Raw genomic sequence first — 15,026 nt, 5'->3', positions numbered from 1 at the left:
CCGCAGTAGCGACGCGGCAGCACTACAGGTTCGCACCAGAGCGGGCAGGGAGGGTTTGCTAGTACTCAAGTGTTCGGGAACAGGACAGCTCTCGCCCTTTCCTCTGTATGACGCCAATGTCTAGAGGCAGACACTCGACCGCCACGCAGCACTCCGCCTTGTATGGTACTCCGCTTGGCATTACGCCTGATACTGGCGACAACACCCTAATCGGAGACCTTACTCCGGCACGGCTTCTGCCGCGCATACACTGATGTCCTCGAGGAGCAGCCAGAGCACTTCGGTGCGAAAAAACAGCTGCGTGTCTCGGAAAAACAAAACTACGCCTTCTGCGAGCATGAATATACTGAGGCTCTTAGAGGAGGTTGCGCTGATGGCGGCTCCGCAGCGTAGTTTATTTCTCCTGGTCAGATGCCCCCAGCACGACGGACCGGGGCAGTCGCCACTTGATCAAGTGACCTTCACTACGGCCCGGCAGGAGGAGGGAGGATCGGAGAGTCTGAGGTCTTCTAGTGCGCGCCCTGGTTCTGGCAGTTTCTAACGGCGACGCGGCAGCTAATTAGCAATGAGGAAATCCTCGAACTTCGAGATTTAACTTTTGCTGTCCCTGTTTTCATCGGTGTTGCATTTGTTTTTCCGCGCGTCTCTTTCAGTTACTGCGGACTCGCTCTGGAAACAGCCTGTTCTCGTTGACAGTCAGTCTTCCACGTTGCCGGATGTCAGTGCCCCGTCGTAGCGCCGTTTATGTTGCTTGATGAATGCTTTTGTGTATCACACGCTTTTTCATTTTCAGTTGTAGCTAGTATCTGGCGTGTACGTGTCTCGACGACAACGCACAACCATTTTATTGACAGTTGTTCAAATTTCCTTGCGAATCCAGCAACCAAAAGCTTGCTACAACTATCGCGATTGTCCCTAAGTCGACGCTGACAAGTGTTAACTGCTGCTGACAGTCAAGGCTGGATCAGGAGTCATCGGAGCCAAGACACGTGCTATGATGCCTTTCCCTCCCTTAGCCTCGTCGCGGCCTAGTTCTTCTGTGCGCAACCAGCGACGGCAGGGAGAAGGCTGCTATCGCCTGTCACTTAAGTCCAAGTCCGCGCCCTAATCGCGTTACACCGAATCGCTGGTGCTTGCACAGTCTGGATTCTTTAGGTGACTGTCGTGGTGACTTATCAATCTCCGCTGAACGCAGTCGGCGGTGTTGGCTTGCTCCTTTGCGGTGTTGTGTCGCTAAGTTCATTCTGGTTCTGTTTCCGCCGGTTGCTTCGTGTTTGTTCATGAGTTGTCGTAAGCATGGAAGATATAGACTCCTCTATATACGGCAGTCGATAGTCCTGTGAGGCGTCGTCTCTCCAGCTGGCGGTGAGCCTGTCGCTGGCTTGATGTCGTGTGTCTCAGGCAGTTAGGGGGCCGGACTTTCTGATTCATCACTCTTCCTCTGAGCGCTCCGCGCGATACCCTCCACGTCCGAGTGATGCCAGCGCCATCCTGTTGTTGGTAGTTTCGGGGGAATGGGCGCCAGTTGACGGAGCCCTGTATAACAGATTTTCAAGCTTTGGTCGGGGGAAGGGAGTAACAAGAAGCGGTTGTCTCTTCTTTCTCTTCCCGGGTCAACTCGAATTTCGTGGCTTCTCCTCACTATCTGTACGGGGAGCCGGTGTCGGCAGCCGGATGTTTGAAGTCCGGGAGACACTTTAGATTTCATCGACGCACGAAATTTCTATCGAGCGTCTATGTACTGACTGCTGCTTTCTGTACTGCAGTAATCGGAGTCAGTCAACTTTTTTTTTCGATACCAGTATTGCGGGTTCCTCACTTGCACTACAGCTTCTTCTCTCATATGGAGGCAATAGACTTCCAAGGGGAGCCGCATATTTCAACTGAAGAAGACGGGAGAAATACAACCCAGCTTGCGAGCCATTGTGCGCGATTCTCCAGTCTTGGTCGGACAATGACCCAGCAGGGACACATTGCACTCAATTGTATTGACAGGGAGGGTTCTTGTAAGTTTGTTTAGTTCTGGTCTGGAGGTGAAAACGACCGTTCTAGACCCGAGTACATTTTGGTATATGTGTATGTATAGACGCTTTCTCTCTTCCGGGAAGCGTAGCTGTGTATCGGAGACGTGTCTGGAGACACCGGTGGAGCGTGACTCCCTGCCGGCGTCGACTACAACTCACTTCAGTGAAGGCTCTTGTGTCCCTTTCCTGAGGTTTTGGATCGAAGCTTACAGCTCGGTCCATAGCGAGTTGGTCGCTCTTACTGTGTAGATGGGTTGTGCAGAGAAACAAGACAAGAAGGAAAGAGATTTGGGAAGCGGGTTTTCCTGGACGCGAATTCAGCTCAATACAACAGGCGACCTGTATAGACGTGTATACTATAGACTAGCTGCAGTATAGCTAGACGGTTTCCAGAGTGTAGAGCTCGATTCTTTCTGGTCCTCCGTATTTGTAAATGGCGTTAGAAATGAACAGAGAGGGTTGTTCTTCTGGAGTGAATTTAGGAAGGGAGGAGATGGTTCTGGGGACGCGGGCCTCCACTGAACTCTGCGGAAGTGCCAGTGCTCCGGGTGACAATGTCGACCGGAGAGGAGGATCGCTTATTCCTATTGTTGATTCAATCCCTACTGTCTTCCCGACTGAAGGATTGTCCTCTGTGAAGAAGATGGAAATGATGATCGGAGAACTCTTCCCAGTGGAGGGGAGCGAATCTGTGCGGAAATCTGTTGCGCTGTCATCAAACAGTTCTCTCGTCCTACCCCCCGACTCCTCCGGCCGTAGTTCAAGTAAAGCCCCTCCCGTGCCTATCAAGCTCTTTGTTGGTCGTTTACCTGTAGAGACTACAGAAGAGGCATTGCGGGCGGTGAGTGTCTCTGTGCACCACGAATAGAAGTCGACAGTCTCGCGGTTTTGGGACACTGATGGCTGACTTGCGGCTCGTCTGAACGTATTTGTCTCTCCGTATATCAGTAGTCATCTGTTTGTTTCTCTCTTTACGAGCTTGGTATTCCTTGGTGAACCGGGGCAGGACTGAAGTTTCAGCTGCAACGCCGCTGGTACTGCTGCTGCTTGTGTCACGCAGAAGTGTCAAATCGGTAGGAAATTTCTCTCAAACAGTTTGGGTGTACGTAGAGACGTTGCTTGGTATGTGTCCTCCTTGTCCTCATGTGCAAGTACCTGTTAGTGTGTCCGTTTTTCCATCCGCTATATCGAGGGTTTCTGTACCAGGACGCCTTTTCATACAGCTGAAGATGAGGAACTGGAGCTTTGCCACCGCAGCGTTCACTGAGACAGCAAGAGACAAAGGAAGTGAACACTCACAAGTGTGTCGTCTGCCGCGTGACAGTGGGTTTCACCCACTGGCCATTTCCATGATTGCCTATGGTAGCACCTCTAGCACCTCCTCATCAAGCCACAGCGTAATGCAGTGTGCGTGGGCTGGACAGCGGCTCCGTGTGGTTGACTTGTCTTCTTAGGGGCAGTGTGAAGAAGAGGAGGGGGGCTATTGTTTCTTGGCTTGGTCCAAGGCAATCAACGGTCATCACATTTCTCACTTCTTTAGCGTTTACTGAGGGGACCATGCAGGAATTTAGATCATGCACTCTTTCCTGTCCTTTCCTCTTCTTTTCGATGCAGGCTTGTGGTGTATGGATGCTGGTCGGGTGGGGTAGCATGTATTGTCGAGCGCGTGTGTGTGCTAGTGTATTCTGCAGGTGTTCAGTCAGTTTGGTCCGGTACTAGATCTCTCTCTAATTCGAGATCGACAGGATGACGGAGGAGCATTCAAAGGGTGTGCCTTTGTACGCATGCAGTCCATTACTGATGCAGACAGGGCTATACGTAATCTCGATTCCGCATACAGTCAACTTGGCTCAGAACAAGATCAGGCGTCTTCTCAGGTAACTTGGACAGAAAGTCCGGGGCGGAATTTCGTTGTTCCTCGTTTTAGATGAAAAAAAGCGTCAGTTCTGCCTGGACGACTTTCATCACTGCTCACCCACTTCGCTCTGTATTTCATGGTCAGATCTCGAGGAGGGACAAAACAAAAGCAAAACAAGTATGTCGTGTTCTATTGATCTTTTTCCCTCTCGTTTCCAAGATGTTTTGGGTAACGCGCTTCTTGCATTTTTTTTCCCGCGCGTGTCTTTTTTTTAGCTTCCTGGCTTGTTAGGCTTACAGGTGAAGTATGCCGTAGGAGAAGCAGAACGCTTGGGGCTTCCAAGTAGGAGCGGTGGTGGGGCGGCGGCGGGTATAGACCAAGCCAAGCTGTTTGTCGGTTCCCTCCCGCGCGATGTGAAAGAAGAAGATGTGAGCCATCATTTTTTCGCTATACATGTGTATACACGGTAGCGTATGTAACTCTAGAGATTATAGAGACGTTTGTGTTCATTGCGGCTGTTGAGGAGCTAGAGAACTTTTCGAGTCCGTACTCATCTGTCGTCTTCATTTCTGGGAGAACAGCCCCGGGTTCTTTTGCAGCAGCTGCGTCTTCATCCGTATGCAATAGGCCACCGAGGTGTAGGAAGCTTCATCTGGGAAGTCGTGATCCCATGTATCCATCGTCACTGCCTCATGATTTCTCGATGTCTGCGTCTTTGGCAATAGTTGGTACAAAGGTTGTGCTATCTGTACTATCTTATTGTTCCTCCGCGTTCCGCTGGCTGTTGTTCTTACCTCTATAGGTTTGTTGGAAGTTCATGTCCTCTTCTCTTGAGTGAGTTGCGCGTTTTCGACGGTCATTCGCAGGCGTCTTTATGTACCTGCTAGAAAGAGGTGGATGAGTAGCCGCCATGCAAGACCGCGTGCTTACGGAGATACGTGTGTTCCATACATATGCGTCTCATCCGTGTTGCGCAGATGCGATTGCTGGGTGTGTCAGTCAACTCGTGTGTGACCAGAACAGAAGCATCAGCGGTGAATGCTGTTTGCCGCGGATAGAGTAGTGAACGCTGTTTGTTGCGGATGGAGTGTAGTCTGTAAGGCTCTTCGTTCTCAGCAGTTAGGCTACATAGGCACTCGGCCGTAAGTTTTTTGACGTCCCCTTCTGCATGACTTCCATGCGCGTGCAGGCAGTGGTGTGACAGTACTGTATCAAAAGAAGATTAGGGGTGATTCTCTGGTTTTCACTGATGAGTTTCTCCTTCGAGCTTTGTGGCTGTGCGTGTCTTTCGTAGAGCTTTGTGTTTGATGTCCTGTACTGTTGATGTATGTGCCTGAATGACTGATGTAGCTTCGTGAGCTTTTTGAGTCATTCGGGAAGGTCGAGGAAGTTTTTCTCATGAGAGATGACCAGCAAACAGGCAACATCAATAATCCTCGTTCAGGCCTGGCAAACAAGAGAAGTAGGACAGGGTGTGCTTTCATTCGATTCGCTTACAAGGAGGAAGCTCTGTTTGCTATTAAGCAGCTTAACCGAAAATTTGTCATGCCAGGTAATGAATAGGTCCCCTGTGTGTAAGATCGATAGTTTGCTAGTTAGATATAGACGGGGATCAAAGCCCGGACTGCAGGGGTAGAAATAGGTATATATACGCGGATATATGCCAACGTGTTGATGTGATTTTGGACGCTCTCCTTTCCAGCTGTACGTGTTTCACTATGGCGAGAGCACATGCCTCCACACAGATCAGCGTACAACTGCGTCGTCTTCTCGGTGTATGTTCATTGTATCGCCTTCTTTTTGTGTATCCATAAAATGCAGAGAATTTGTTTGGTGGAAGGCATCAGTCGGGCTGTTGCATCAAATACTTTCTTCACTCATTGAGCAGTATACTCGTCCTCCCGCTGATAGTATATTATTGGGAGTAGTCGTGGCAGTGGGCATCCTCATGCGATTTGATCAGAAGGGTGGATAAGCTACAGAGCATCTGATTTGAAAGCATTTGTGCCATCGTAGTCGGGCTATTTCTTTCCGGAAACTCTCCAGTGTGTAGGCTCACACCAGTATCTAATACATCCGCAGAAGAGGTGTGAAAGATTCGCTGTTGGTGGTCCACGCTCGTCACCGCCCGCCTCTTTTGCAAGATTGCTTCTGCAATCTTTGGTCTCATGTTACCTGTTTCTTCAGGTTCACAGCGTGCGATGGAAGTCCGGTTTGCAGAGAACAGGCGACAAAATACCTCAGGTGCCATCCAGACAACTTCTCGTACATCACCGTTATCCCGTTTTTCAACGTTGAGTGGAAGTTTCCATCCGTTTGTTGATGCCGGGGGTGAAGGCTGTGTATTGGGAGCAACGGATCTCTTTTTATCTGGCGAGGAGAGAAACCAACTCAAACAAAAACAGAACTCGCTGAGTACCTGTTTGGCTGCAGCGGCAGCGAGCCTTGGCTTCTTTCAGAAGTCGAGCGGCCCGTGTTGCCCGGCAGAGGGTCGACTGCGGCAGCCATCTTCTAAAGAGAAGGATGGAGGAAAAGAACGGACACTGGAAGAAGGCTTTGGTCTCCCGTCGTGGGAGGTCTCTGGAGGCGGTGGTGCTTCAGTTGGAGCAATAGGAGGAGGAGGAGCGGAATCGTCTTTTCTCTTGTCCAGTGGTAATTACGCGCTACCACAACATCCTGGGACGACAGTGAAATCTTCTTCAAGTATAACAACGACGACTGCTGCTACCTCTGCTGATCATCTGGCGTCCTTAGCTCGGGCGGCATTGGCTCACCATCTTAGTAATAGCTGCAATACTCGGGGGAGTACTCAGAGTACTGCGAATATGACCAAGCTTACAGAAGATGGAGAGGGGAAAAGTATCAACAGTAGCATGGTACTGATGAATGGCTCTCGTGCCGGAGGAATGAAGGAGGGGATAGAGTCACTAGGTGGAGACCGAGAAGAGAATGAAGGTTCGGCCTTCATGCAGTTGAAGGAATTCCTCCCGTTTCAGTCTTCGCATTCTTCTCAGTTCAGAAAGCCGTCGTCGTCTTCAGTCTCGTGGGATATGATGATGATGATGGCAGGTAGTGGGAGCAGATATATCCCTCATACTGATTTTCCGTGCATGCAGTCGACCTTGTCTATTTCCGAGCTGAGGGAGAGAACTCTGAATGACACCATGCTGGGGTGCTGCTCGATAGGAAATACTGAAGCTTCAGCTGCCTCGAACGACAGGGAAGAGAGTAGCAGTAGTGGTGAGAGTGGACATGGTGGAGCCGTACTGGGTGATACGGCAACCGATCATGAGAACAACACTAAGGAGACACAGAAAGAGAACCCCGTAAGAGGAAGTCTAGTCCGACAACAAGAAGCATCTCAAAAGATAGGAGAAAACGGAAAGGACGGCATCTCCTCCGCCAGTGGTGCTGCAGCTGGTAGCGGGATCCATACTGCACGTGTTTCTGCGACCACAGAGGATGCGAAGAAGCTTTTGTCCTCTCCATTACTATCAGCATTGAAAGACGACAGTGGTGCCCGTCCTCTAACCAGTACGAGTGGCGACCTTCGTGAAAATACCACGAATGGAGAGGTTCGACTACCTCAGTCTGGAGGACCAAACAGCGCTTCTGGCACTAAGGGACAACCTACACCTAACCCAAGCACGGTAGAGTCAGCCGATGGTGGCGAGCTCACTACGCTTGGCGGAGTTAAAAGCAAACTGCAGCAAGCCGGAGTAGGAGGAGGAGGAAAAGGCGGAAAGGCAAGTCATGCCGTGTATTTTGCCGTCTTGCTTGTATTGTGGGGCAAGGGAAGAGGGCGGGGAGCTTTGGTTTGAGGGTGCGGAGGCAAGTGTAGTAGTACGGCCTAGCAGTAAGAGAAATCGAAAGGATGACCTTGTCAGGAAACAGGCAGGCGTGGAGCGCCATACGCTGCTTGAACGACAATAACACGGTGTTAGGCTTTTGGCAATACGAGTGATAGTGGCAAAGAATTGTAGCAAGGCATTGGTAGTACTGTAGTAGTTGTAGTAGTGACGTAGAAGTGTGTATCTCAGTGGTGCACGAAGTTATCACTTTGTCGGGTGTTACGAGCCTGTTGGGAAGGCTGGGTTCAGGAGCGTGATCTTATGGTACGTCTTTGTTAGGGTCATGCTCATGTGTTCAGTGGCCATCTCTTACTAGCGCGTCACAACGATTATGCCTGCCAGCTTTCATGTTATGTCAGTTGTAATTCCCCGTCGAATTCCTTGTTTTCCGTCTCGTGGCTCTCTTGCTGCTTGTTCAGGACCGTAGATGGGATAGCCCACCTGTAGGCGTGACTCGTGATACGTCATCTCGATCTCTGTCACCTTCCAACGCGGAAGCTTACGGAGCATGCGCAAACGGAGGAGAAACTTCTTTGGGAGCGGGTGTGCCGAGCCATGAGGGTAGTGTACAGTTGCTCTCTCATCCTCCTTTAGGTAGTGACAGTCATACAAATACGGGTAACGCCATGTGCTCTGACTTCCTGATTTCACTTCTTCCTACGACACCGTCTTCTCCAGCCCTCAGAGACATATCCCAGACTGCAGAGGAGGGAGAACCATTAGAGAGCACTACCCAGTTTCATCATAATCTAGGGAAGATCCTGTGGGGCCAAGCAGGAGGGTGCAGTGGGAGTCATAGCGATGTAAGCCGTTTTCTCCCCTCGCAACAAGGAGGAAAGAAACACAGCCCCCACTCAAATGAAGAAGCCTCGGCTGTCTGCGGTGAAGCAAATCTTTTCATCGGTGCTGCTAGCCACGAGGCTTACACAAGAGGTTCTGGTGGACATGGAGAAAGAGTAGGAGTAGCAAGGACCCAGAGCACAAGCGCTGAATCTTTTGACGAAGGGTTTCTCAGCCATTTACTTGGAGGAAGTTTTGCTGAACGTATGCTAGCTACGAGTGGTCCAAGTTATACCAAAACGAATGCTTCGACTAGTTGTGCTACCTCATCCTTTGACAAAGAAGAAATGTCTCATTCAGCAAAGGGGGGATTCGAAGAAAAACAAGGTGGTGGTGGTGGTGGAAAGAGACAGGAAGAGGATACACAAACAGTGGGTGTATACAGACCTCTTGTGTTCCCGCCAGACCTTCTTTCGCACGCATCCTCATCGTCATTTTCTTCTTCCAGTGGGATCACGGGAGAATCTCGGGAGGGACCATCGGGAGCTGGAGGTGCTGGTAGGGTTCAAGGAAGTCAAGTGCACGGTCCGCCAGGTGCTAATGTCTTCATTTTTCACATTCCTAATGAATGGACGGAACAAGATCTTCTCACCCATTTCAATGTATATGGCCCTGTTGTCTCTGCTCGCATAGCCTCTGACCGTGTATCAGGGAGAAATCGAGGCTTCGGTTTCGTCAGCTTCTCCAGCGTTCAAGCTGCTGGTGCAGCCGTTATGGCAATGAACGGATTTCAAGTGAGAATAACACAGATGGCACGAGCAAAAACGTCGCAGAGTCCTCGATTCGAGATCTCTGTCCTGTGAATGAACCATGTTCGGGTAGGGTACCATTTATATGCCATAGACGATTTTTGTCGATCCTCGCTGACTCGGATATTTTTTTAGTAGGTTGTACCAACCCTGCGCGGGTCTACATAGTCATCTAGGGGTGTAGATGCCCTCGTGTCTCTTGTTTTCTTTTCTTGACGAGTTTGTGATAGTAGCCCTCTCCTCCCTCCCTCCCATGGGGATTCGGTTTCTCTTTTCTTAGCGTGGTCTGAGGTCGTCCTGTTGTTATATCAGTCGGCGACATAGATCCATTTTTGCCTGGACCCTTTCCGACCTTCTGAACGACGTCTCTTTTGAGATGAGTTCCATCATTTCTGGCGGCTGTTGCTGGAGTGTAGTGTTCTCTTCACAAGTGCAGCTGCGCTCTAGTGTACTTCATGTCCTGTGTTCTTTCGAAAGGTCAACGGGAAGCGACTGAAAGTCCAGATCAAGAAAGGAGAAGAACAATATGCCAGTTTTTTCCTCCCGCAAAGTTGTGGTGGTGATGGTGGCGGGAGTGTGTCTACACCAGCTGCAGGCCCCTGGTCAAGTAACGCATATAAGAACTCAACTAGCAGCAGCAGCAGCATGCTGCTGTCCTCAACAGACAACGCTTTTGCAGTGAACGCCTGGCAGAGACTTTTTGACCAGGCCCCCTCTTCTGATATAACAATGCAGCGAGGAGGAAGAGGAGATCTTCGTGGAAGGGTCGAGAACCAGTTTAGCATCAATGATTCAATGTCTAGTGGAAATCCACACGAAGAACGACAAGTACAACGGATTGAAGACTCTACCAATGGATCCTCAGCAGTCACGGCACTCCTGCAGGCTGCGGTCGCCTTGCGTGGTTCTCTTTCTTCGAGTGGTAAGATATCACGTCGTACATGCACTCGGGTCGCGATAGCAATCCTGCCTGTCGATGTATATAGATATATATATATATTTACTCTCGGGATTTGACTTGAGAAACCATTGTGAAGGAGCAGCCCAGGTGCGAACTCAGTGGTGTTGCTGAACTCAGCTGACATGCTCTTAATGTCGTTTGTTGTATTCGAAGAAGCCTGGTATTTCTTCTAGCATTTATGCTCACTTCGTTATTTACTTATCTTTCTGTCTGCATTTCATTCTTTCAGTTGGGATATCAGGGCCCAAGTCGCAACAACATCATTTCTTGTCGGAGGGGTGCCATTCCTTCTCACAAGACCAGAAGAAGCGCACGCAAATCGAGGAGGACGGACATTCCTCTGCTGCAGCTGCTGCAACGGCGGCTCTTGTTGCGGCCTTGTTTTCGACTAGTCAACATGAGCAAGACTACCACAACACGTCTAGCAGTGGGGGACGGAGTTCTTTTTCTTCATCTTCTGGAGGAGGAGGAGGGAATGGTCGAAGTGCCCTTGTTGGAGTGGGTGAAGGAAGAAACTCGTTCCATCATCCGAACTATTTCTTCCATCCTCCTCAAACAATAGGCCTAACATCAGCATCGTCGTCATCGATGAAAGGCCAGCACAGTCTTCTGTCGACCCTTGGGAAAAACGGAGATCACCGTGATGGCCTACGGACGTCGTCTTTAGAACATCACCATCTTTAGATGCCGTCAGCCCGACACCGGGTGACAGCACTGGGAATAGATGGGTGTTACTGTCGGTTCCGTCGCTTTATCATTGGTAGCTTTAACGATGAGAACATTCAGTTTACGCACCGTGAACTCGCCTGCTGGTGGGGTTCCGCATTCATTACAGACTTACCAGATGGCCCTTTGGGCTATATATATATATATATATATGTATATATATATATATGGATGCTCACCTGTTGTTTGTTCTTGTTGTCAAGCGATTCATGTCGGGGGGTCGTCTACAACGACCGTAGATGGTGGAGGTACGTATCGATCTCAGATTGCGAGGGGCAGCGTTGCCCAAGATTCCTTTCTACCGCAGATTTTTGCAAATAGCGAAGAAACTCTAGAGAGATTTCTGGTATATGATGGTACCTGTATGCGTGTGAATCGTCAGGTGATGGCACATTTATAATACCATACAAAAGTAGGAGTTCCTACGTTAGAGGGGGAAAAGCCTACCGCCGTCGTCGTTTTTTCAACAAGCCTTTCTCATGAATATGTAACAAGTGTGTCATCTTGTTCTGACGTCTCGGGCCGGCGAAGGGAAGACCGTCAGGCAGTCTCGTGAAGGAGAAGTCCGTGCCTGTCAGCATGAAGTTGCCGTCTGGTCAACCATAATGCGGCTCATGTACTAGTGTGTCTTTTTTCCGTTGGAGTTGTCAGGGGTACACGTCTTTGTTGCGCCCGCAGCAGGGTACTATATTATCTTCATGTGTGCAGTAAGCATAGTCATCAATGAAAGGGAACTGAACTGAAGTTTCTCCGGGTTTGTTAAGCGACCAGTGAGTCATGGTTAGATGTTCCCTTTCATTCTTTCCTTCTGAGGCAACATTCATCGCCGTTTCTGTTGGCGCGATTAAAGTCCAGCATGTCTTTTTGTACTACCTCAGAGGGAGTTTTGCTTCTTTTGAGACAAGCATGCATGATGTCTATTGTTTTCGGCATTTCGTCCTCTCTTTCTGAGAAAAGATGCCTGCAACGTTCTGATGTGACCATCTGCCAGACTCTTTTAGCCCGTATAGTGTGATGAGTTGATTGTATATTGAGGGAAAAGGAATTTGCTTTGTACATCGGCTTTTGTGCAAGTGTCTGTCTGGTCAAGCTGTACCAGAAGAGAGAGGTCTGATAACTGGTATCGTTCTCCATTAGAGGAGAACGTTGGATTAGTTCCCGCGGGTCGACTCCATCGAGTCGGTTTTTCTTTTTTTTCCGGTGTAATAGACAGCTACTACTTCTGTCCACAGTAAACACTTTCAGAGGAGTCCCTCGATCATCATTCCCAAGCTTCTTTATTTCATGTAAGACCACAGTACCTTTTGTGTGTGTCTGTGTATGCGAGGGGGGCGTGGCTTCTGCCCCTCTGATCTCGGACGCGCGGTTCCTTTTCTCGGATAGGGACTACATGTGCAAGTTTGTGGTGTGTTCAGTTCTCCGACGGGTACGTCAACTCTCGGGAGGGGTCGATGATGGATGGTTTTGTGAGGCTTGTTGAGGCTAACCCCGACAATGCTATGGATATGAGAGAAGTGAAATGCTATCAGTCGGACGTGAAGTCGTTATACAACATTATTACTCCACATTTTGTTTAGACGCTTAGAATTCTGATTAGTTTTGTTCATGGCTTTCTCTCCGTTTAGTCCAGTGTCTGTGTCTGATTTCTTGAAGGATCCACTACGTACCAGTCATTAGAAGGGTATGAGAAAAAAAGTGGACGTATCATGTGATTTCCCTCTTCGACTTCTTGGGAAGGGGGTTCCAACAATGTATGTATGTGTGTGACGGTGCGTCAGAGCTTTCTCTTCATTACCCCGCAATACTGCGATTTCTGCTTGTTTCAATCAATGGACGATTGAGTCGTATCAAAAGCTTCCTGATCTCCGAAAAGAGGAGTACGTGCCTGGTGTCGTAGCTAGTGGACGAGTCGTCCTTGGTCAGAATATGTGATGGAAAACCATCTCAAGTAACCATCCCGTTTTTTTTCCTACATTCATCAACTATCCGAGCCGCAGTAGTTTGCCAGTGCTCGAAGTCTTTGTTTTTGCTTTGCTCTGTGATGATAATGATGACCAAAGTCCGTCTAAAGAAAGGTCCGGTTTGGGGTTCTCAGGTGGTCGTCGTGTTTCCTTGTGCCCCCGGAAAGCCAGGCTTGCTTCTTCAGAGTTTTTTTCTTTTTATTGGGATGCGCTAGTAAAAACTATATTTTTGACTCCTGTTACCGTTGCCTAGGATAGTCTTGGGAACGAGACTGGTGATTTCCTCATTGGGGCAAATATGCCTTGAGATGGTGGACACTGATGTCAGAATTTGTGGGTGACGTAGTCTTCCGTGGCATTCATCCGAAGGAGTAGTTACCACTGTGTCACGTGCAAGCTGGGTGTCGGTGATACACGCCCGCTAAAGATGAGAGAAACATACGGATGCCTAAGTGGGCTGACGTTGTCGTATTCTCAAGGGTTAGAAGGGAGAAGTTTTAGGGTCCCACCTATGTATTTTTCATATTCTAGTTGAGAATTGGGATGGACACCCACAGGCTTATAATACCAGCAAGCGGCAATGAACCTGCTTTGCCTGTATCGCTCAAGTCCACCACATTGTTTTGTAAGGGTGAGAGAAATGTGCGCCGATGTCAGGAAGCCATGTGGAAACGTCTCGGCAGCCTCTGGAGTTTGATATTACGTCGTCATAGCTTTTTTGCTATGGACAAATTCATTCATTAAGGATCAATGTGTGCCGGGTGGTGCTATCAGGGAATGCGCGTGTTCTCAGATCCTGCTGTATTGTGTGTGACTCGGATTGATGAGGGAGTAGATCGACGCATCAGTGATCCTGCTGTGTGACTTTCGCCCCTCCCCCGTCGTCGTGCTGGTGCAGGCGCGTGCACGTCGGATCGGGTGGACTGGGCCTCGCACAACCGGGCGAGAGTTTTGACCGGCTTCTGACAGTTTCTACTGAAGCCACTCCCGGCTTCTGTTAACCAGTGAACTTGTATTTTTGTTCGTTAGTCAGTCGTCGCCGCGGTTTCATCAGTATGAGGTGCGGCGCCTTTCAGTTTGATCAAGTGCAGGTGATGGTGATGTTGAACTCCAAGCGACCGGCTCAGGTACATGTGTATGGGTCCTGAACGCCAGACCGGAGCAGTGTGTTGATGCGTGGAGGCTTTACTCGTGTGTACCACGAGACACCAGTGCGTCAGTGGTGGTACCCGTTCCCTGGGACAGCCGAAGCGACTGTCACGAGAAGTTACACGTGGGACAGAACGACCCTGTTGCCGCGTTGTCGTTGGTGGGCGGGTAGACGCGGACGGGTGAGAATCCTCACTCCTGATGTGTGTCTGACCGCCGTCAGTTGTCAGCATAACCACAACGGATCGTTCTGTGGGCCGATGTAGCTTGCTGGTGTTCCCTAGCGTAGTGGGTGAAACTGCTGGTTGGGTCGAGCTTTCATCAGCAGCTTGGATGTCGCAGAGACCCGTGTGGGCAGCACGAGTTGCGGAGTCGGTGAAAAACAACACGTACCTTCGTGGTCAGCCCGTTCTCCAGTAAATGGTGTATGCGTGACACGGATCCACGCTCCACTGTCGTCCGATTTCTCCAGCGTAGGAGGCTTGGTTGTAGACAGACAGCTTACACGGTTTCCGGATTTCCCCGCCTCGAAAACAATGTCCCGGTTTCAGTTTCTCCCGGGTGGGTTACCAGAAAAGTCGTGCCCGGGCACGGTACTCTTCAGCATTTAGCAAAGACAGGTCAACTGTTACTTCCGTTCGAGCGCCGTCTCCCGCGCCGAATGTAATATCTTGGGGGCGAACGCGAGCACATGTTCCCGGCACCGAAGACCGTTTGCCGTGAGTCACCCGGTGCCGCAAGGCTGCGCCTACAAAATGAAGTCGCAGTTGTGACAAGGCAGTCGTGGTTGGGAGGCTGAGAGCGAAAGCGCGCCGGCGTCTTCAGTGACGTGTTCGGGAACACAACCGGCCACCATGAGGTGAAAGATGTTGACGTTGGGCCGCCGCTTCGTTGCGTTTATACAAGA

At 49.9% G+C, this 15,026-nt stretch overlaps 2 protein-coding genes across 2 annotated transcripts; both read left to right on the top strand.

Moving 5' to 3' along the window:
- Positions 1-69: 69 nt before the first annotated feature.
- Positions 70-11,135, top strand: CSUI_002442 (rna recognition motif-containing protein). Its single transcript, XM_068062643.1, has 9 exons — positions 70-2,865; positions 3,716-3,901; positions 4,158-4,310; positions 4,685-4,716; positions 5,233-5,434; positions 6,070-7,628; positions 8,153-9,307; positions 9,800-10,244; positions 10,513-11,135. Exons 5-9 carry the CDS (start codon positions 5,281-5,283, stop codon positions 10,965-10,967), a joined length of 3,768 nt encoding a protein of 1,255 aa, XP_067925386.1. The 5' UTR covers positions 70-2,865; positions 3,716-3,901; positions 4,158-4,310; positions 4,685-4,716; positions 5,233-5,280; the 3' UTR covers positions 10,968-11,135.
- Positions 11,136-11,193: 58 nt separating this feature from the next.
- Positions 11,194-14,094, top strand: CSUI_002441 (uncharacterized protein). Its single transcript, XM_068062642.1, has one exon. The coding sequence runs from the start codon at positions 13,051-13,053 to the stop codon at positions 13,183-13,185; it is 135 nt and encodes a 44-aa protein (XP_067925385.1). The 5' UTR covers positions 11,194-13,050; the 3' UTR covers positions 13,186-14,094.
- Positions 14,095-15,026: the final 932 nt, after the last annotated feature.

Source organism: Cystoisospora suis, assembly GCF_002600585.1.
Source record: "Cystoisospora suis strain Wien I chromosome Unknown contig_1031, whole genome shotgun sequence".
Taxonomy (NCBI): Eukaryota; Apicomplexa; class Conoidasida; order Eucoccidiorida; family Sarcocystidae; genus Cystoisospora; species Cystoisospora suis.
This window is presented reverse-complemented; position numbering and strand designations above follow the sequence as displayed.